Source organism: Tinamus guttatus, unplaced genomic scaffold (genome assembly GCF_059628265.1).
Source record: "Tinamus guttatus ecotype Peru unplaced genomic scaffold, ASM5962826v1 Tinamus_guttatus_pri_ptg000150l, whole genome shotgun sequence".
In the NCBI taxonomy this organism is placed as follows: Eukaryota; Metazoa; Chordata; class Aves; order Tinamiformes; family Tinamidae; genus Tinamus; species Tinamus guttatus.
Window position 1 is genome coordinate 12,233,842 of NW_028288684.1, and position 24,466 is coordinate 12,258,307.

At 37.5% G+C, this 24,466-nt stretch overlaps 1 protein-coding gene across 13 annotated transcripts in view; it reads right to left on the reverse strand.

Annotated features, from left to right (window-relative positions):
- The window catches only part of GRIA4 (glutamate ionotropic receptor AMPA type subunit 4), a 228,480-nt gene that overhangs the window by 138,427 nt on the left and 65,587 nt on the right, over window positions 1-24,466 (reverse strand). For all 13 annotated transcript variants that reach the window (XR_015913235.1, XR_015913236.1, XM_088522320.1 and 10 more), the window contains exon 3: window positions 19,378-19,617. Coding sequence is in view for 11 of the 13 variants with exons in the window: in XM_088522320.1 (XP_088378446.1) it covers window positions 19,378-19,617 (240 nt within the window). In the remaining 2 variants the exon portion in view is untranslated. The remainder of the gene's footprint in view (window positions 1-19,377; window positions 19,618-24,466) is intronic.

Sequence of the window (24,466 nt, forward strand, 5' to 3'; positions counted from 1 at the left end):
GTGTTAATGTTAGCTCTTTGTATATCTGCTATTACCTTGCTTGAGATGAGCTGCTCTGAATTTTCTTTCAGATAAATCTAAGGCAGACCATACCTAATCCTATAACAGAAAAATTATGCTACATAAAATATAAACAAGGGTAGGAAAATTCACCATAAATATTTATGCGTTAGTACTTCAAGTCTTCTATTTTTATAAATGCATTAGGTTCTACTAGAGATCTTTAATACATTATTTTCATTTCAAATATGCTATTTGAAAATTTAAATATATGTAAGATTCAAAGTAAGGCCAAACTAAATTAATATATTGTCATGTATAATAAAATAACATATGCAGAGAGAGAAGAGGTAAAAAGCAGATATTCACTTCTGTTTGGATGATACTAAGATTTTACTCTTTTAAGAAGTAATATTGGCCTTCAAAACATCAAGGTCAATCACTCAGTTGTACTGTAAATTTTTATGGGTTTAAGGATGAGGTAATTCAAGGCCTTTTCTGTTCATGAACAATTATGATAACTGAATGCAAACTGCTCTAAACATATCAATCCCAACCAATAGTATTTTACCTTTGCATTCATTTTATAAAACATCACTGTTCCAGTCTATGGAGACAAAAATATGCAGGAAGATTGAGGAAAAGAGAGATGTTCTGAGCTCAGATTAGTCAAATGAGTAAAAAAAATGCTTGGTCTGTTTTCTAGCTCCTTGAAAGTAGCCATCCCTGGATGGGGATTCCCTAGCATGGGGTTAGCAAAAGCTGCAAGCTCCTGGCACAATAGTTATGTCAGAAGGGAGCCTTGGGAGCCAGCCTTGAGAGGATAAATACATAAATGACTCTTTTGTTGCTTTTGATGACAGCTGGGAATCTAGCCCACTTACACAATTATTCATGACCATATTTTTAAAAAAGCTAAAGCATAGGGAAATTTTACTGCTATGGCTAGAATTTTTTTTTTCTCTTTGTCAAAGACTCCCCATAACTTCTCATATAAAGAACATAGAAAAAGACAATGCTGAACTGAGATCCTTAGTTTATTATCTAGGATGTAAGCTCTTTTGCTTTGTGATATTGTATCAGTATTGCTCATAACCAATAAAAAATTAAGTCTGCCCAAGACAGAAATGTCCTTTCCTTAAGAGTGGATTGCAAGATGCTAGAGAGATAGATGCTGGCTCAGTACTCAGAAATACTGCCACTGCCACTTTACGTAGAAAATATCCAGCCAAGTTTTGCCAGAGGGTAACCCTTTTAAGTATTTTGTGCTGTGAGTGCAGTAAGCAAGTTACATGGTTAGCAAGGGTTTCCTTCTTGTGTTTTCTTCTGCCTCGACTATGAGAATTGTGACAGCTATCAAAACCAAAAACAGGATTCCAGGAAATGTATCTCCCATTTAGAGGACCATTACGGCCCTTCATGGGGAAATGAAGTAGAAGGGGACAAGCGAGCAGAGGGTGGTCCTGACAAACCAAGCCCTAAGCAGTCATGGATTTCATAGCATCTTTTGCAGAATTTTTATAAGCCCTTGGTAAACATTTGGTTTTAAAACAAACAACCGAAAAAGACAGTTAGTTCCTAAGATTCCTGCAACAGTTGTAATAGAGGAATATTATCAAACATGAATCTCAAGATCAAAAGCAGCTTCACAAAGCAATCTCTCTCTCTCTCTCTCCCTGTCATCATTTCATTTGGTTCTACTATTTTGGTTGATCAAACTTCAACTTTCCAAATTTCAAAGTCCAAAAAATAATAATCATAAGATTAATATGGAAAACATTTAAAGGCAGGTATGACAGATAAAGACAGATATGCTTGTGTTTGTTTTGGTTTAACCCGTGGTTTCTGAGCCACCTAAATGTATTAGTGTCGCAAACTCTTTACCGCACCCAAGGGACACATAAATCTCCTTTTATTTCTTTTTTTTTTCAGGCAGGAAGAAGTGCTAAGAACTTCACAAAAACACCTGACTCTTGAAGCAAGAGGCTCAAGACAACACTGCTCAATACTGTTAGCCTTGCAATAAAGTCACATGGTTTTGCACCATGGGGTGAGATGCAGCAGTTTGAAGCCAGGAAAAAATGGTTTTGACTGCAGGAAAATAGATTGTTTTGTTCAGCATATGAGAACTGACTGTTGCAGTGCTCAGAATAGCCTCTGAGGAGGCCTATTGTGCCATGTCACATAACTAGCTTTGGCAAATCAAGATTTAGGGCTTTTTTTCTTGTTTACAGCAATACTGTTTATCATATCATAATATAGCAAATTTAGTGGTTGGGAAAAATGATTTTTAACCCCCTAAGTTCTATATGGATCATACTGCACTTTGCATTTTTTATAGCACACAAAAAGCTGAAGGGGAGAAAGGAAAAGTAACCTGAAAAACATAGCTGATAGCATTAAAGAGCAAAATGCTTCAGGTCCTACTTGTCATATTGGACAGTTTGATCTCGGGGAGCCATGTGTAAATCCATCTAATAGGATTCTTTCCTAAGTAGGCCATATTTTGTATTTTCAGCCTTTGCCAGGGGTTGAATTTTCCTTTAAAACCCAAATTACTTTTAGGCCTTCACAGACTGCCTCTTTACTACAAAATGAATAGAAGAACCAGAAGGTGCCAGATAACTTTTTGATATATACTAATTTGTCATACTGAGGTAGGAGCAGCTTTTAATGGATGAACAGATACAGTAGAGCACATGGAAGATGGACGTGAGACAAATCAAAAAATTATTTCGACTGGTGCATCAAGCCAAGCAACCCTTTTTAGTGGGGACAAGGAGGCATGCATTACTCCATCTGAAATCTGTCCTTCTTCTCTCACACTATTTCCCATCAGTGCTTTAAGCATCACGGAAATCTGTTCACTACCACAGGCCATGCTGAGGTCATCACTATGAACCACTGAGGACTCTTACTAATAAAAGTAGCGAATATATGGGCAAAGGCGGTGTGTTGTGATATATGTATATCACATCCCGCACACAGTGTGATATACATATACATCCACAGAGCAGGAGATGGTCAGTGTGTGACTACCCGGGTAAGTATATTATAGCATGTTTATATTTCTCTAAACTGTTTTCTTTCCCTGTGATAGACAGAGGATGTGGCTGCAGAATTCAAAACAGGGAACTGCAGAATTGCTGCCCTGAAGCCTTGAATCAGGTGCTCAGGTGAATCTCAAACCTGCAGAGAGGGGTACAGCTGGAGATAAGGATATCAGCTGAATACAAAATGCAAGCTATGATGGATCTGTATGGCAGAGAAGAAGAGAGAGAAAGGAAAAGAGAAGCTCAAAGTCACATTTAAGGCTGTCTAGACATTTCCCACAGTCTTAGGGATGGGAATCATGACACCCAAGCCCAAGAAAGTTAGGAATAGTAGGAATATTAGGAAAAAAATCTGCACAGAAAGAGTGGTAAAGTATTGGAACAGGTGGCCCAAGGTAATGGTGGAGTCACCATCCCTGGCAGTGTTCAAGAAATGCATAGATGAGGCACTTAGGGACATGGTTTAGTAGGCAGGGTCATGATGGGCTTATAGTTGGAAATGATGATCTTAAAGATCTTTTTCAACCATATTGATTCCATGATTCTATGAATAGAAGTGAAAGGTGTTAGGAGCAGAAATGAGACCTACAGGCAACTGGCACAACAGACAACTTTGTTCTTTCTCTGCAGAACATCATGGAGACTAAAAGGGCTGTGTTTCCTCACTGAAAGCCTTCTGTAAATCTAGAAGGAATGCTTGGTAGCGCTTCTCAGAGATGTGCACTAACTGAGCATGGTCCTCACAATGCATCTCCCACTGTTTACTTCTAACAGTTCACTCTGGTGCTTTCAGACCCTTCATTCAACTTAGAAGTGGAACAGAAAGATATGAAACAAAATGAAAAAAGTACATAAAACAGGTAAACACACTATACTGGGAAGCTGGTGCTGAAGTTAGTTCTCAGATATATTTCAGACATTATCAGATATGGTTCACTTTTATCAGTTTCTCCCTCATGGTTTAACCTACCCTCAAACCAATCAATTGTTTTAATTCTTCTGTTTTCCAGCTTAAAAATCAGATGTCTGCTCTAAGTGCAGCTGTCCTCAGAGGAGGCAAGAGCAGCCACCCCTGTATGTCCCCTGGCATGCAGACATGCAGGTGGCTTCCTGGTGCCGCCAGGGCTGGAGGCAGCCAGGGTTGGCCAGCCCTGCACGTGACATGGTGCAGGGACAGCCAGGGCCAGAGCCACGCCAGCCCTTCCTGACTGCCTGGACCAACGGACTAGGAATTTTGTGGACTCTCATCAACCTTGGTTGGAATCCATCCTCTTTGCACCAGCTCAGCAGCATGGCATGGACTGGAAAATCTCATCTATGAGTTTTTAAATGTTTAGAGCCACAAAGGCAAAAGGGTAGAATGAATAAATGGCTCACTCTGCCCTGACACACTTCTCTGCTGTGGGTGTTTAAGAAATCCTTTTTATTATCCTGGATAGTAGCAGGAAAAAAAATGACATAATACTGAGGGAATAGGACATAGGGGCACTAAGGTTACTTTAGAGATGATTCAGATCTTGCTATTAATTCTCTCTCCTTGGCAGGATGTTTAAAAACTGGCAAGGGACCCTTACTGGCAGAGTGTCCTCAGAGCTGCACAGGTGGAGAGAAATGAGCAAGCGGCTCTCCCTAGCCTGGTGAGTTGGGATAAGGGCAGGCAAGAGCAGGGGGCTCATGTCTGAATGGCAAAGCCACCCAGTGCCACTCAAATGTAGTCTGCTTAAAAAACCAACACACACTCTCTCATAGCAGGTTGGCACCGGGTGACTGAGGGATGTCATATGTTGATATTTGGCCTCTTTCTAGAGCAGATGTCTTTTTCACAGGTCAGGCAGAGAGGATGAGCAATTGATTCAATGGCTAGAAATATGCTGAGAGAAGGAGGAAAATTCTGGAGATGGTCCAGCATTTGGTACGTATTTCATAAGTGCATGTGTAAGAAAGGGAGATAATCCTCTCCACAGTTCTTTTAGCAGGTGCTTTTCCTTTTTGGCATTGACAGCAATATTTTGTATCTATGCAGCAAACAGGCAGAATAAAAATCTTCTCCTCACTTGCAAAAAATAATTACCCCTTATGTGACTTACAGCTGCTCTAGTCATTCATCAATGCTGTTGTCCTCTTTTTCCAAACCAACACTATTACAGTGTTGCTTCTGGAATTTGCTGAGAAAATTGCACAACCTTGAAGCTAACTTTCAAAGAGTGACCGGGGTGCTACACCAGTTTCCTTTAGAAAACACTGATTGCTGAGGAATATGCTTTTCTATGATCATAAATTAAAAAGCCTCAGAGGAAACACTATGCAGTGTTTTGATGCTGAGGTGGTAGGCACAGCTTTCAAAGTCTAAAAATATCCAGATTCAGTGGGAAAGTAAAATTAAAATGCTCCCCAACCTTTACATTTTGCTACTTTGAAAAAAGCAGTTGTTTCTTTTCTGATATGCAGAGAGAAGGACTAGCATCTGTAAGTCAAAAGGAGCCAAAGTCAACCTCATCCCAAAATACCGGAAAAAGATGAGATACCCCCATAACCATTTTTGGGCTAAACACTTCCTGTGTCATAGCTTGAATATGGCTCTAAAAACCTTGAGATGCTGTTAAGAAGGGTAACGATATGAGCCCTTTTCTTGGACAAGCAAGTAAACTAAGAGCTGAAATCAGACTTGCCTTGGTAATACATCTCACAAGGATATATGGATGCATAAATCCTAAATGAGAATGGACTGTGGGATTTTTCCTGTGGTTGAGAAATCTATACAATGTTAAGACTTTCAAATGCAGTGGCCTGATTTTCATACACTGCAGAGCCTGGTCAGTAGGTTGTGCTGACCTGCTCTGATGTAGTATCCGACTGAATTCTTCCTAACTGAAAGTGTTCCTCACTCTTTCTGCTGAATTCACTCACAGGAACCACAGTTTCTACTATCCTGGTTTTCAGATTTGCTAGGAACATTTTATCTTCAAAAGAAACTAAAATACTGATTGAAATATTGTACTTTTTTGGCCAGCCTGGATTTGGTGAGGACTGGAATTGTCTTTTGGATTTTATAAAATCACACCATTCTACACTAAAATACTTAATAAAAATACAGAAGCTATGGCTTGATTCACTGTATTTCAGATATTTTAGTTAGATTACACTAATCTAACTAAAAGATGGAAAGTCAAATGGCCACATAACGCCAGCGTTTTTTTTCCAGTGATCTCTAATCTTATTAGGCATTCTAAGTACATGACGAAGAGTAGTGTAAATAAAATACACTGTTTTCTGATGTTCTTTGATGAGCAGATGTTCAGGGTTTTTGTTGATTCATGTCTGGGATGTTTTTAAAACTTTTCTGCTTGTGTTCCATTTCCTGCTAAAGGAATTCAGAATTGCCGAAATGAAAAGGCACAATTCTGACTGTGTCTGATTGGATAAGACCCAGTTTAACAGCTGTGTGCTGGTCATCCTGAATGGGCCTGGCTGGCGAGAGGAGAAATTATGTAATTTGGTATTTAGTCTACTTGTGAATTCAGCTCTTCGTGCAGACAAAATACTGCACCTCTCTGTATTTCCTATTATTCCTCCTGTCTGGTAGCCTGGAAGTGCATTTGAGGACAGAAGATGATGTACTTGACAAACGTCTTTATTTGGCTATTTGGTGATAAATACACACACAGAATGTACATAGACATTTTTAGTAGCAATAAAAGAAGTAAGACAAATCCCCAATTCTATCTTTTTCTAAACTGATTAAGAATAATAAGAAATCAATATTTGTTTTGTATTCTTACATGTATCTTACATTTCATCCAAATTGAAATGCTAATATATTAAAATATATTGATGATTACTTGTTCACTCTGGAAACAAAACTGCATTTTTCCTACATGGAAGCCACAGACTCACATAGAATGATTTCGAAATTTTTTTCAAGCTGAAAGTAAAAATCTGCCATAGCTATGAAGATTGAAAATACAATGCTCTGGGATTCTCAAGTAGTGTTTGAGAGCTGAAAATGAATCAGCCTTACATGCTTACATGCTGGAAGAAGAAGAAGGTGTGGCACAAGGAGTAGAATAAGCTGTTGAGAATGAAGTCAATGGTGATCAAGAAAATGCAACACAACTGAGTAAATCTGGACAAATATGTGAAAACCGTTTAAAATACGGAGACCGGTGAAGAAATAGATCCTAAGGTCACATTTGATAGGTAATTTGAACACACCTGCAACAGAGGACACATAGACGACAAAATAAATCACTAGGATTTTGGGAGGCCCTAGCAAGCAAAGTTTATGGAGTTATAAAAGATGTTGTAGTGCTACACACAACTTATAATGTGTACATAGGATTAGGAAACCATAACAGGATATCATGAGATAGAGGAGCTAGGAAGTTAGTCTTCTTACAAGAAGAAAATACTGTTTTTAGGTTGGAGAAGGGTATATCAAGAGGAGGTGTTCTGCAGATATTTCACAGACTAATTTCATAGTCCTGTGCAGAAAGGGACCCACATCTCTCAGTCTTGGATTTTCACTTTGCCTAAAGACCGGCAGCATGTAGCAAAATTAGGAAATGCCTGTCAGCATCCTTGTTTAGAGGCACAGGAGAAATTTTATATGAAATCAATCCAGTGAGAGACATAACTTAAAAGATGTAGGCAAGTATAGACATTTAAAAAACATTTTTAACAAAGGACTTCAGAGGAAAGATATTCTCTTTTTAGGAAACCATGGTTAGCTGGGAATTCTTTCTCAAAAAATTATTTATTGGAAAAATAAACATCAAAGTCCTTCTGATGGGAAAAGACTGGTTCAAATGAATTTCCTGTTTGAGTAAATTTCAAAATAAAATATTGAAGATATTGAGACATGCACTTCAAATGCTGTAGAATAAGTTTGTTTTTTAAGAAATGCTTAATGAGAGCAGAAATACAAATTAAGAAAACAAAAGAAAAAAATCTTCTTCAGACATATGGTCTGAACTTTTAGGACATGAAGATTTTTGAAATTTAAATGATTTAATTGTTTTGCATCTAGATAAAATTAGGAGATATTATTTTTACTAAATATATACGTCATATACATATATATTTATGCATATACATGTGTACACATATAAAAAAACAACCATATCAGCAATGTACACAAAACAAACTCAGTCAAGAATAACTGATATGTCTGTGATTAGGTTAGTAACTTTTGTGTGAGGGTCAGGTTCATGACCTGCTTTACAAAACAAAATAAATTTTGTGTAAATTTAGAAATTTAAATTTATATTAAAAATAATTTTAAAGTTAAAATTAATTTTAGATTTAAAACTCTCTCCTTGCATTAGAATATTTCCCTAAATTCATATGTCCCAGAAAATATTTGAATTTTGACAATTTGGATATTCATTTCCAAAAATAGCAACACACAAAAATGTTAGACAAAAAAAAAAAAGTGAGCAGCTGAAGTACAGAAACCTGTCACATACATGGGCACAAGCTGCAGAGTTGGTGCAGAGACATTTAAAAGAAAAGTGAGAATACCTTTTGAAGTGATAGCAATCTGCTAAAACTGGGATTTATTATAGGGATTTATCCATATAATAATCTTTCAACAAACTGAATTATCAAATGGATCTGTGAAGGTGCATATTGAACAGGAAATGTTCCAGGAATCCATATTAGGAACCTCCATTCTGCATTTACAGCTTTTCTCTTTGGTGACACTTTAATGATTTGGTGAATCTTTTAGTGATTTAGTGTTTTTTTAAGTGAGGTTTGAATGAATGTTCTGCTTGCTGTTCACAGTCCAAGTCAAACTGAAAGAAAATGTATGCATGTCATCTGCCCACAGGAAATCTTCCTGCAATGGCCAGGTGTGCATTAATATTAAAACTCACCAAGATTGTGCTACAAAAGAAGGATTTTGAATCTTTACAACTAAAGGACCCTTTGGTAACTCTCTTTTCAATTGCAAAATGCTAAGCACCTCAAACATTCACTTCAATTTTGGTAGCAGAAGCAGTTGTTAATGCTACTACTGGTAAATATTAGTATAGGAAATTCCCTGTAGAGAAACAGAAATAGCATCTGCAATACGGTGATAAGTAATGAATCATTTCAAAAGGATCTCCACACTTCAACCTCTCCTTTTGGAAGAGACCAAAGACAAATTATTACATATATAAATATATATGTAAATAGAATTCAAATCTAATTAATGAAACGCCTAAAATACACTTCTATTTACAGGTGACAGCTTTCATCTTAAATCTACAAATGCTGTATAGACTGCAGTACATATTGATAAAAGCAGGAAATGTTATGTCTCACAATTATTGATTACTGAGTGGATGATACACAACACTTCAATCAGTTCAATTAAAAATTTCTAGCTTTAGAATTCCTCTAATATAAACATTCAGATTTAATTCATTATATTTTGGAAAAAAATAAATTAACTTCAGTTCCTGCTGCAGTTCAAAAGAAGCCATTGTTACTATGTCGGGATAAATTCGTCTCAAAAATACATCAAGGTGAGACCATGAAGAATTAAATTAGTCTCATACATTTTGAAATGTTTCTAAGCAAAAAAAGCATAAACACCAGAGTAGTAGGTTTTGATATTTGTAAGTCTTATATGTTTTGTTTACTTCTGTTTATTTTTTTAAAAGCCCGCTTTATACTGTATTACAACTTGGAACATTCATCCACACACAGATAATGCTCTCAAAAGACAAGCTATTTTTTTCTGACTAAAAATGCATTTAGAAACAAATTGGCACAAGTATTTGTTTTACATTCAGTATTAAATTGGCACAATGTCTGTTCTGGCAGCCTCTACTATACTCTCCTTTGTTTGCTGCCACTCTCTGCTCCAGCATGAAGCCAACACCTGTGGCCATATAAAAGGCTACGTACAGCAGCTGCGGGACTCAGATGTCCACACTGAAATAAATTTCTAAAGCATAAGCATTTGGATGTGTGGCTGGCTTCCTCGTCTGACTCTTTTCAAGGCCTTCTTTGGAGGTCTGCTGGGCTTTGTGTCTATCAACTTGTCTGTAGTTTTATTGTGGACCAATGCTTAGTGATAACATAGGCTAGGCTCCGACTCAGAAAAGATGCTCTTAGTTACGCTGGTCTAAGTCTGCCATGGTACCTTCACTGGAGAGAGTTTTCTCGCTTTTTTTTAACTTTTTGTCCATTGTGATACCACAGATATACATCTATATAACAAAGAACAGTCTATCCTAAAGATTAAAAAAGCAAATAATCAATAATCACAAAACAAATTTTCACCTAAACTTCTTTTGTTGGAAGGAATTTATTTAATCTACTGAAAAGGTGAGTATAAGTGATATTGGTATAAAAAATGAAGTTGGTATATAAATTATTTGGTATTAAATAATAAATGCTATAATTTTTATAGCATAAAGACTCTACACACATAGTATGCAGAGCTTCTACTATGACTGTCTAAATGGTGCAAATGATTAAAAATACTAATGTGAAATGTGCCCAGAGTCACTCCTCCTTAGTCATACAAGCAATTTACGTGTAAAGAACCCAGAGTAAAAGTTGCAGTACAGGAGTTATTTTAGAAAAACTACTGCACTATAAAGTCACTTCTGATCTTACTGCAGTGTAAGTTCCTTGTGGAAAAGCCTTGAAATATGTGGAAACAGCTACTCAAAATTAGCGAGCACGCTGTTCTGTTTTCACTAAATACAGCATTTTTGTGTGAAAATCAGCAAAGAAGAAACATGCTTCTATTTAATCAAACATGTTACATGTTCAGGTAACAACAAATTAACCATTTTTGCCAGGCTCCATAAATGCAATTGCTCTGAAATTATTAGAGCTGGTCATTGGAAGTAGAAATGTTACTTCTATAAATGAGGAGGTTGGAATACCCTGTGGAAGCAACAGCCACACTCATCAGTTACATGTGTGTATTACTGAGATGAATGCAGTTGAAAAGAGAATTTAACAAATAGGCTAATGCTTCCGAAACACACCACAAGAAATCATTACTCAGGAGGAAGTTGCTTTCTTTACTTGTGGTAAATTTAAAATTACACTGTGACTCTCTTGCCTTTTCAAGGGCTCCCACTGACACAGAATGAAGGAAAGAAAATTCTTGAGATCAGCAATATAATGGGTAACATTTTATTAAATATTTTCTAATTGATATATTTCTATCTAATCTGTGTATTACGCTGTACTGCATATTCTTTATGTTTAGCTAGATAATCACAGAACCCATAGAGGTTCAGGTGTAGATTAGTTTTACAGACATCTTCTGACAGACAGTCAAGGGACACATCTATACTTCATGACAACCAGCTTTTGATTCCTGTACCTATATTTTCCCTTTGTCCGTGTCTTTACCTAATATTCAAGAGCTTTAATAAACAATAAGAAGAGTCATTTAATTTAATGAGGCAGCTTGAAAGGCCTTGGAAGATTTTCAAATGTAGAGAATTCTGAGCTCCTTACTAGATGGCTACAATGTTTTATCATTACTGCTTCTTTTTAGTGATGAGACAAGTGCAAAAGGGAGAGCCACAATATCATTGTAGATGTCACAGAGTCTAGTTGGAGGCCTGTAGCTAGCGGTGTCCCCCAGGGGTCAGTCCTCAGTCCAGTCCTGTTCAATTTATTCATCAATGACCTGGATGAGGGCACAGAGTGCTCCCTCAGCAAGTTTGCTGATGATGCCAAACGGGAGGAGTAGCCGATACCCCAGAGGGCTGCGCTGCCTTCCAGAGGGACCTGGACAGACTGGACAACTGGGCGGTGAAAAACCTCATGAAATTCAACAAGGCCAAGTGCAAGGTCCTGCACCTGGGGAGGAATAACCCCAGACACCATAGAGGCTGGGGACTGACCTTCTGGAGAGCAGCTCTGCAGAGGAGTACCTGGGCGTCATGGTGAACAACAAGTTGCCCATGAGGCAGCAGTGTGCCCTCGTGGCCAAGAAGGCCAATGGGATCCTGGGGTGCATTAAGAAGGGCGTCTCCAGCAGGTGGAGGGAGGTGATCCTGCCCCTCTACTCAGCCCTGGTGAGGCCACATCTGGAGTATTGTGTCCAGTTCTGGGCTCCACAGTACAAGAGGGATGTGGAGCTGCTGGAGAGAGTCCAGCACAGGGCTACAAGGATGATCAGGGGCCTGGAACATCTACCCTATGAGGAAAGACTGAGAGAGCTGGACCTGTTCAGCCTGGAGAAGAGAAGAATGAGAGGGGATCTAATCAGTGTCTATAAGTACCTCAAGGGAGGCAGTGAGGAGGATGGTGCTGGCCTCTCTTCACTGGTGGTCACCAACAGAATGAGAGGTAATGGCCACAAACTGAAACACCAAAAGTTCCACAGGAACTTAAGGAAAAATTTCTTAACACTGAGGGTGACAGAGCACTGGAACAGGCTGTCAAGAGAGGTTGTGGAGATCTCCAGAGGTTCTCTGGAGATCTTCCAAACCCACTTGGATGGCAGTGCCACATGCTCTAGGTGACCCTGCGTGTTCAGGGGAGTTGGACTAGATGACCTCTGGAGGTCCCTTCAAACCTTAAGCATTCTATGCTGAAAGTCAGTTTTTAGTTTTAAATGCACATTTTCTACCTGTATTTCCAAGCTTTAATCAACTGCTAAGAAGATAAGGACAAGCTGGCATGTTGCTAATCTAATTATTAATGAACTAACACAAAATCCTCTGCAAACTGTTTAGCAATGGATGAAGCACATTGTTCTATGACATTCAAGACATAAGGAATTCACTATTTCTGAGCATACCTATCAGTAGATCATATTAAGGGAGCTGTCAAGCTTACTGTAGACTGCTATACTGACTGATATTTGATAAACTACTCTCTCTCAACATTCTGTGTATCAATTTAGTCTGGCCTGCACAAAATTACAACATGGCTTAGTGAGCAAGGAACACAATAAGTACCCGAATCTCAAAATATATTATATGAACCACTGCTCTTGCAGAAGTTACTCCAGAGTGTTTTTTTTTTTTTTTTAAATCAAGTCTGGTGAGGATTTTTTTTCTGATCACATGAAGCATAAGTGTTTTACAGTCACCGGGATGTAATTAGGAACATTGAACTCTCCAAACTGGCTTGACCAGTGACATAATTTGGTTGAACCGCTTGGAAATAGGCTACAGCTGAGATGCTACTGATCTAGATCCTAACGATTGTAAAAGCACATGCTACAGCACATGCAGAACAGATGTCTGAGTAGTCTAACAACCACTGTCAGAACAGGTTTTGGATTTTGTTGTTGTTTTCTGGAATACATTGTTGTGATATTCTGTAATATGAGGGCTCTAATCTTTGGTTCACAAAAGTGTGGTAAATACATGCATATTGTAGGTAAATTTTTTATTTCGGGGAAGTGGACATTGTCATGAACTTCTGGCAAAATGTCCAGAAACAGAGGAGAAGCAGAAGTCAAACAACCTTGACAGAAAGGGCACGAGACTAAGTGGACTACTGGAATTGAGCATTATCACAGCCCTAATCTACTCCTTATGAAGAAGTGCATTATTGTTATTTCTCAGACTTGTCTGAAACCCTGTGTGACATCCTAGAAGTTGAAACAAAAGTGCTAGAAAGAGTGTGTTAACAGTGTTATGTAGAACAGAATTAGTAAGTAAACAGCACTTAGTGGCAATATCTCTTTTTGGCAGTACTGTTTTACATTTTTGTCTTAAATTTGCTACTTACTAGTAACACTTGGTCTTTTTCATTAGTAAGAGCTTTGTTCCAGTATTTTTATGCAGATATAAATATGCAGGGTGTAATCCCAACTGGGTACTGCCTTGAGTATACCCAGCTCTTTGGCTGGAGCTAAATATTGGATACAAACTTTCCAATTTGCTGTGCCATTAATTCTGATTTTCCTTATTAAGATATCTACAAGCTTGTTCAGAACTGCAGTAAAAATATCAAGACTGATGTAAGACCAGTTCATGGAGTTCCCAAATGCCCAGCTAACAATAACTCAATTTGTTGTTTGAATGCCATATTCTAACGACAGTCTTTCAGTTTGATTTCGTGGTGTTTTTTCACTATTCCACTTAGGATGTTTTAATCTGATTTTTGAATAATAGAACATACTAAATGTTTTACAAAGGCTAGATACATATTATTGAATAGCAATGATATATTACTGAATATCACTACATAACAAATTAAGATGTCTTTTCTCTGCCCCAAATATTGTAAAGAAGCAATTCTCCCTTTTTTTCCCACAGAAATCATGAAAATTACACAAATATTAATCCTAAAAGATTATCTGAGGCAGGATGTATCAAAGCAGTTCACCATTGCAGATATTTTCTAACCATTTCTTTAAAACCTTCAGTGGCAAGAATTCCCACAATCTCCTCAACAGCTTATTCTGGTGCTTATCTAACATTTTACAAACATTTTTTTCCTAGTAACTACCTTAAATAGTGTTCCTGAAAAATAATTATAATTCTTTCCTTAATCACAGTGGGTACAAAAGAGAGTTTTTCTCTGCAGCTCAAGAGATCTTCTGTCCTAGAATAAACAACCTCAATTCTCTACGCTTTTTATTTATTTATTCTCATATTGCTCCTCTCCTTCAGAATCTTGAAATTTATGTATGTAATATCTGTATGTGGTAGCCAATGACCACAGTACCATTCTGACTTCCAGTGACATATTCATGCTGAAGGACTTTGACCTAGCTGTGAATGATAATGATGTGACAAAGAAAAATTGGTGGGACACAGTGCTACCCATCTCATATTCTCTGTGTGCCTTAAACACATGACTCCATTACCCCTTCTCAGCAGAAATTTTCCCTTGAAGTGTGATTCTCGACATATGACGCAGCACTTCAGCTGAAGCTCTCCAGCACCAGTTGCTCGAGAGCAATATCCAGGTTTCATTTCTCACAATGCAATATCAGTTTTCCTAAATCTCAAAATAACATTTACTTTCTTGGAACAGCATAGAACTCTTACATTAAAACTTTGGCTCATAGCAACTCCTGAAACAGTCTCCATGATACTAATGCCTTGCTGGTTATTCTGCACTTAGTGCTGTACCTCTCTTCTTCCTTCCTAAGTCTACACTTTGCATCATCTTTATCACATTTCACATTCTTGATCTAAATACTCAGCAAGGTGACTTTGAACGCTAAGCTTGTCCTGCCTCGCTCTAGTTACATCACCCAAACGGTGCACCTACCAAAAGGAATTCTCCATTATCCACCTTAATACTAAAGTTGAATAGATCAGAGAAAAGATTATTGCAAAAATCTCTTGTATCTCACCTGACACGTTTTATTAGTTTTAAAATCAGTCACTGATACCAGTTTGGCAGCTTTGGTTTCTAACTTTCCAAGCACCAGGTTGCATCTTTATTTTCTAATTTTTATGGGAGAATACCAGGCATAAGGTTATACCACAAGACATAATAAGAGTGGATATAACCTACCTATTCCCACTCCTGTTTCCAGATCAACTACTCTGTCAAAGGAGCAAAATAGTTCAGTCTGATAAACTAATTATTAAAAAAAAATGCAATATCTCCTTCAAGACAAGAGTCAGGCTATACATTTTTCATCACTTTCTTCACTTTCTCCAGACATCTGAGATCTCAATTAACCTCCACAGTCCTCAAAGACAAAAAATTGCATTCTGTTACCAATAAGCAGTGTTGAACAAACTCAGACAAGCCATCAGGATGTATGTATCTCTTCTGCCAGGTTTAGATTGTTATAAAATAAAATGTACGCAATTTTAAAGGAGTTTTTACAAAAACACTTCCCAAAAGTCTGTGAAACTTACATTTATCTTGTGATCAGTGATCTGGTTTTCCTCACCTGCAGCCATGAATGATTTGCTTTAAGTATATACAATTAAAAGGAGCAGAGGAAAAAAAAAAAGGCACTAAGATACATAAACAGACTTGCACACGATGCCCAATTTCTAGAGCAGAACTATAACTATTTTACAGCCCTCGCCTCTGGTGAGCCAACTGCTAGGCCAGCTGGTATCTCCCCCCCTCCTGCTATAGCTCTTTAGTCACAGTCAGGGATTGTCAAGTCTTGCTGGGTAGCAGGGTGGATGCAAACGGCTGCTGAACTTTTGCGAAAGCGACTTGCAGCTTGCCGGCTGCCACGTGCCCTGCTCTGCCTGGCTGCTCCTCAGCTCTCTGCCTGCTCCCATGGCAGCTCTGGCAGCTCCTGATCATCACTGCAGCCCTATGAGCAACTGCTGCTACTGCAGACTTAGCAGGAAGGAACAGGGTCCTGAAAACCATCACGGCATGCAGAAGTTTAGAGCATGCACAAGGCTCTAAACAGCTTCTCCCACGCCAGACAGACTTCTCCAGCCTTTTTTTGTGGCTTTGAGCTCCAACTTTTGCATCCCAATGCTAAAAACTATTTTCTTCATTGCTATTATAATTACAAACTTTGTTCTACTATTTTTAATGCATCTCCATTGCAATAAAATAACATATAAAATAAATATGGCTTTGGTCTGGCCATTTCCTTCTTTCATTTGTCTCCCTTTTGGAGGTAATATCAAATATCATCTGAGCACTTCACCTCTGATGGACTTCTCTTCCCTCTGGATATCCGGAGAAGGCATTCATCTTAGGGCTTCCCTATTATACTTTGCACATATGTGACTTATGTGAATGTCCTTCAGTCTGCTTTTTCCCTGTCTGTGTTATCAGCACTTTGCTGTTAATATTACTTCTATTAAGCAGTGGGTCACAATTAAAACTTTGTTTAATTTTTGAGGAAGAGGGGAGGAGGAAGGAGAAAGTATTGAAACAAAAGGGTCCTTGAAGGCTTTAGCTTTCTCTTCTATGTCATTCATTACTTATCCACCTCCCCTGTGAGGTCTTGAGCTTCATTTTCCTTCAACTTTTTCTTAGGTCTAATGTCACAAAACATGTTCTTTATTCCTGCAATGTTTCCTGCTAGTTACATTTCATTTTATTTCATTTAGCCATTCTTCCTAGTATCCACAAGATGGTGATTTTCCAGACTGCCAGTTTGGTAAAACGTCAGAAGAGATTTAACCCAATGGCTGAAACGATCAGCTCATTGGAGCTTGTGAGCCCCAAGACTGTTCCATCATGTAAAGCTAAGTGTGGTATATCAGGATGTGAGCGACACAGCAGAAAAATCTGCTCTAATAACATAGCAGAAGCCTCAGCTCCCAGGATTAAATGTTTTGCCCCCTCTGAGAGAGCAGCAAAGTTGCTACAAGAATCAAAAGTGAGAAGCAGGACGGACAAGCAGGAAAGCAGATCTGGCCACAGCAGGGACTTTGTCCACAGCAGCGTGTTTCCACCACTGTTGAAGATCTGCCTAAATGCAATCTGTTAGACTGACTGCTGCCAAGGAGCTCTGCCTTTCTCAGTACTGATTGCTGCTAAAAGCCGCCTTTGCTCCAGAGCACTGCTGTGCCTGGCTGGGATCTGTGCTTATTGCCTACCTTCCCTCTCAGGAGCAGGTTTGTGGTTCTGGGTAAGCTGCAAAGACAAACTCACAAGCCCAGTATTAAACACAAAAGACCAAGGAGATTTTGCTTCCTTCAGTTTAATTGGATGAGGCTGCTCAGAGAAACAGGGAAAAATCATGAGTGTGAAGGAAGACTCTCTTAAAACTCTTTTAACATCAACTCTTTATTTTTTTTCCATTCATATAAAAACACTGAAAGGAAAAGCAGAATTTGTTTCCAACTATTTTTATTCTTATTTTTATCACAGCTCCACACTTAAAACTTCTGTCATAGAATGGTAGAAAAAATAATTCAACAATGTAATTCAGTGAATTACAGTAATCTTAACACTTAACAATATATCAAACCTTATTTTCTTCTGCATTAAACTGAGTCATAAGATCTAGACTTCAGATTTGGATAGACTATCTAGTGCAAAGTCACACTGATGAGTTGAATATTGACAGCATCTTTAACACCTCTTCGACCAATTTTTTGAACCTACAGGATCACATCTGCAATTGTGTGTTTGTTTTCTATTTCCCCAAGAGTGTGTTTTGAGTAACAATACAATTTAATTTGATTTTTTTTTCCCTTTTCAGGTATCTAATACTTTCTATATGCATTCAGAAATGCTTCCCAGAATCAGTCTGTCCTAAAAAAAAAAAAAAAAAAAAAAAAAAAAGACTACAATTATGGAGCATTCCAATCCCTTTAATTTTGGGGCATTATTCATTTTGATTTAAATTCAGGTGTTTGGGCAGTAAATCAAGCTAAATATCACTAAAATTGGGGTTTGTATATATGAGAAAATTAACTTCTATAACCATAATCAAATAATTATAAAGATTTATCTAGGTCAGCATAATTCCCCTTTTCCAGTGAAGAGTAATTATACTGAATAAAGCCACGTTAATTCCAGAACAGAATGTCCACATGGGGAGCTATATTGAAACAGCTGTAGTAAAATAATTACTTGACTACAGCTATGCCACTCAATTTCCCCCTGCAAGCGAGCTATGAAAATAAAAATCTTGCCTCTTTCACAGAAGCTCAGTTATGTTGGCGCAATCCTCTTCCATAAACAAGGGGCTTTGCCAGCAGAACAAATGCAGAAAGTGGAGAAATTGAAAATTTGCTTTTCCATTCAGCAGTGAGTGGTGAGGCACTCTGATACATACTGGTGCTTTTCTACCACTTAAAAGGCTCTGAGATGCTCTGTGATGTGGTGAGAGAATGGAGAGTGCCCATCCAAGCTGTGACCTTTGGTCTAAGGCAATACATATTTTATAAATGTTCACATTTATAAATGGATTGCAGTGGCAGAATTTCAGATGAAAAGAGAAGATACAGAGGCTGTGCTACCCACCTCCAGTGATGTCTGCTGGATTCCTTCTGGGTAGCAGGTCCTCTTCCCTGTCGCAGCCTCGATGTTGTCAGTGAGCTGACATTGTGTTGAATGAACCTGTTTTCACAGCTTGGGAACCCCTTGGGGCTCACTCATGTGTGTTTGTATCAGTGCACACACGAAGGACATGCAATGGTCCCCTCTACTTTTTTGCTGTTGTCACTAAAATTGGGTATAAGTTTTTTAATAGTACAGCATGGTGTAGGCTGGTTGATTACATATTACCTTCATTCAATAACTAGTGTTTGCAGACAAAATAATTCTTTCTTCAGCCACAGAGTTACACAGTAGAAGCTAGACCACCTCAAAGTCCCTTCAAAATTTTACTCCCCAAACTCTCAGTACCTTAGAAAAATGCACAGACTGAAAAAGTCTTGTCAAACCTGAAAACTGTTTTTTTTTTCCTGAAAAAAGACAGAAAAGCTGGGTTGCAACTCACCTCGATCTGTGTCATAGAGGAAGACAAAGCGGTTCCACTCGTAATGATCCAGCAAGCTCAGGAGGGCTCCCCGCAGGGATGGTCGCAGCTGCAGCACGAACTGGCTCTCACCCTCTGTGGGGAAACTCGGTGTGATGAGGGAAATGTGCAAGGCGCTGCAGAATGAGGTCAAGGTGTGTACGGATCTCTTATCGTACAGTCCAAAAATGGCAAAAACTCCTCTAGAATACTGGGAGCAAACTGAAAGAAAAAAAAACAGATACAGTTTGACTAAAAAAAACATGTACAGGTCAACTAGCAATAAAATCTGTACACACATATTTAAGCATCCCAGTCTTGTTAATTTAGTGATTTCCATTTCTGCCTATGTGATTCAATTTTCACATGTGTTTCATTCTGGAATCAGTAAATAAATAGCTAAATAACATATCATTAATTTTGATCCTAGCTGTAGAACATTACACTATCCAAAGCATTTTAATGCTAAAATAAACAAAGTATAAACAAAATAAGATTTTTTTTGTATGCCAGTGAAAAGTCATTCTATGCTGTTTTAATCATTCTTTTAATAAATATGAATATAATTTGTTCATTTTTTTTCTTTGCACATTGCTAGTGTGCATATATTCTGCATATTATCCATGCATCTGTGCATATTATTAGGCCCTGAATATTTTCAGCAATTTAAACAGAAAAGTGTCCACATTTCAACATATAAAATCTCCTCTTTATCACAAATGTCATTTAACTCACAGGTAAAATTTGGACATTTCGAATTGTAACAATTTAGAAATCTCATTCCTTTTTACACAGACAGTCCTTGCACAGCATTGAGACTCAGCTACAGCTACTGCATAGAAACTTACTTTCAGAATAACCTCCTTGACTTTAAGAGACTAACTGAGGGCAAATGTAGTAGCTAATGTGACCAGGCTCTTGTCCCCAGAATCTCTTTTTTTTTTTTTTCTACTCTATGTCAACCTCTGAACCAGAAAACAAATGACCTCAATCTATATTTTGATTTTTGATTTGCTCCTGGGCTCATTTAAGTCATAAAGAAACATTTTCATTGAATTTAGCAGACTGGAAAAGGGCTTTTGCTAACCCATGCACATAAAAACAGGCATGAAGCTTTTTTTTTTTTTTTTTTTTTTTTGAGTGCTGCCTTTTTAACCACTCATAAAGGGTGCAATAAAAAATGTTCTAACTTACTAGAAACTCTGTGTGATCATTAAGAGTGATGTTACTTATCCCAGTATCACAGAAGCTAGAGAAAGAACAGTCAGTTAGGTGGTCATCATATCCACTTTTTACAGATTATTTTTTTCCTAAGCCTCTCCTATTTTCTGCACTCTGCATGTACACTGAAAATGAGACCTTAAATTCATCCTGTTTTAACTTGACTTTATGTCCTCAGGTCTCCTTTCCCCTAGAAGGTGGAATACACAGTCACCCTGTGAAAGCAGCAGGGCTTAGGTGCAGTTGTACCATATGTAGCAAACATGCTTCTAGACATAGATAGCAAACAGGCCTACTCAAACTAATTCAACTATTATAAAGAACTATTATAAAGAACTTCTTATTCCTGAACAAAGAGCAAAAGATAAACAAATTGTGCATTTTTATGGTTGGATTTGTGTAATTTATCATTGTACTCAACTCAAATACAAGCAGTGGGACCTGTCAAGACTGCAACACAGAGCTGGGGAGATGCTCTGGAATTTTATGTGCCACCTCACACTCACAGCCCCCAAACTCACCATATTCATAGTTGGTTTACACATAAATACTTCAAAAACTTAAAAAGCTTTCTTCCTTGCCCTTCAATAACCCCTTTCACTGTTTATTTTGCCAAACCACACAAGACAGGCTCTTCCAGACCCACCTAATGATTGGCTCTCCATTCCGCCAACCATTCCAGAAAGTGCTATTCTGCACTTTCTCACTTTCATCCCATCTTTCTTGAACAGAGATGGCCAAAACAGAGAAGGCTTTCTGCTGTCCTTCCTCATCTGTACTGTAAAATACTTCTGCTGACATATCCTAAGATCACATTTGTTTTTTTCCTGCATCTACATCAAAATGATGACAGATGATAATCTTTGGATCAAAATTCTGCCTTTTTTTTTTAACTTCTTGGCTACTTCCAAATGAAGAATTTCTGCTTATAGCATAATATTTTGGTTAGTCACCAATGCACAAGTTTTCCTTTACATCGTGTCTATTGTCATAGATATGATTATCATAACCTTAAAATAATTTATTTGCGGCTATATTCTTAGCCTGCTTTGAACTTACATTACCTATAGCTGCTTCACCATCAAAATGTCATTAGGGTACAATATCTTACTCCATTAGTTATGTTAGGTTGTTATATCTCTTTCCATCAGTGTTTGCTGCCACCTTCCCCTTATTTAGTTTCCTGCCCACCTGACAATCCTCCTGTTTGCTTCCATTTTCATAGAACACTTTTTGTAGTAGCATGACTATTTTATGTTACTCCTTTTGTAATAGGAAGATATTGGTTCATCCAGTACTTTTTACCTTAGTAATTTCCTGTTGCATTATATCTCATTTTCTATCTCTGTACTGTAAAGTTTCCTTTCCTTCAAAATTTGTTTTGTAACTTTACAGACTGTTCATATTAAGACACAAGGTCTGTGGCAGCCAGATTCTATCCTCCTTTTAAAATAGATATTATATTTCCTATTTACTGATCAATGTATCACCATTAATTTAAGAGCTCTGCCAAGAAGCAGTTGTTATTACATCTGCCCTTTAATTAGACAGTTCCTTAAGAATCATGAAAAAATAGATTATTTCTTTACTCCCATTAGCTTCTTTTAACATCAAAGTCTTCTGTCAGTGAAAGTCAAAGTGAAGTATGTGTTACTTTTAAGTCTGTAGCAAGGTATTTTTCTTATGTTCCATTCCATCATCACTGTATAAAGGTGATGTTTTATAGATGTAAATGACCTTCTGCTGCTATTAAATATTCTTTGGAAGTCTCAGTTTTCACTGGCAGCTCTCACTTTGTCTCTAATTTCTGCGACAAATGTCCTTTATACCTCCTGATTTCATCAACATAAGCCTTCTTGCTGATAATCATTTTTTTAAGCACTTGCTTTTCATATGTTCCGTGTATAATCACTCATCCAGGTTGGTCTGAAGACACATCCCATGTGTTATTGGGGGATTTCTCACTTTTTTAGAACTCCTAATGCGGGGATGTTTGCAGACTTCTCTGTAAGTGCAAAACCATTGACTTTGCCAACAGAAATAGTTGAATCCACACCTTGTGCACATAAGAGCAAGCTAATTAGTGTATTGTATTTAGAGAAAATGCTTGGACAGGCTTTGCTTTGCCTCACTCTCTTCCAGTCAGTTTCACGTGAACAAAGCGTTTTCTTCATACAACACAGTCCATATAGTGGGCTTCCACATACCAAAAAATCAAGAGATTGATGTCAGGCTGTGAAACGCACCACTTCATGGAGTTAAAGCTCAAACTCATTTTCAGGATGGAGGAATTTTTTTAAAAAGAAAGAAAAAAGTAAAATTCAAAAATTAATTTAAAAATACCATAAGGCCCTAAAATACCTTTCTATACTAATAACAGAAGATTTTTTTCAAATAAAACAACACTTTCTCTACCCTAGAACCAAACGCAGTAAAATATTTCCTGAATGTCCTTAAAGCCCTTAAATAAACCCATACAAGAAAGCAAATGCAGCCATACTTGAGGTTAAGGCTGGGAAATTACTGAGTAATTTCCTTTGCTCCTGGATAAGAAAAAATGGCAAGATTAGGGTTATTCAGTTTTTTTTTCTTTCTCAGTACAATACCCACAGAGAGGAAAAATGCCTGTGACACTATGGAGATTAGGTTTAAACATATGCAGAGATGCTTCAGCGCTCCTGAATCAATTTTACAGTAATCAGCAGCCACCACAGAAATCAGCAAAGCCATCAGGATTTGCATTCTGACTCACTACTGTTCTCAGAAAAAAGCCTCAAGGCAAACATGACTACCTGGACTTCTCAATTCTTTATCTACTTCTCTTACTTCTCTTTAAAGTCATTTTACTTATTATAAATTGAGTAAATTATTCTTGGTACAACATCTTCTCATATTAGTATTTCAAGATAATTTTGTTCAAGACTTTTTTTCCCTATAAAGCAGTGATAAATAGATTTTCAAAAATATGCTTTGCTATGCATATCTTCTCATTCTTGAGAAAGAATTTGTCTTTAAACCAGAAATCTCTTCAAAGTTGACAACTCAATTCTAGCATTACACAAGATCTTCACCTGTAAATATAGCAATACCATTCTCCAAAGAGAAGCTGAAGTTAGAGGTCAGACTGTAGAGAAGATGTAATGCACCTTACATATCCTAGATAATGTTATTGCAGTAGATATAATTTGTATTAGATACATATTATAGTAGTCTAGAAGAACTATATTACAGTAGTATCATTTTAAACAAACAAGTTATCATTTTAAACAAAGGAGTGACTCATGAGACCTTCAGTTACATGAAGAAATCATAATGGCAGAACTGCAGGGTTGACTGAGACACACAGTAAAGCCACAGATCTTGTTACTGTTGTAAAAATAAGCCCCATACTTTAAAGACAGATCTTTTCCTGAGAAGGAAAAAACAAAACGCCTCATTTTTCTACTATTGACTATTTTCCAAAAGTTAATCTTTTAAATCATCTGAAGGGGCGCTGGTTAAGACACAATCCAAATATATCTGTAATCATAATCATAAAAGTGACACAAAAGAGATCAAGTGAAAGTGTATTAGTTCATGAGAAAGGTACACATGCAAATACATAGCCTAGATAAATAACTGCACATAGATTTGTTATATTGATCGTGTTTCATTGTTTTGTCAGGTCCAAACATTTTATAAATTCTTCAAGACCTAAACATCCAAACACAATGCATTCTTCTTTAAAAAAGCCCTACTCTAACAGTCTCTTAACAAAACAAGACTGGTAAGTAGAGCACTGTGGATTCTGCCAAGAGCATTAGTTCTGCTCAGCAGCCTGGAAATAGCTGGAATCCGCAGCACGCAGACA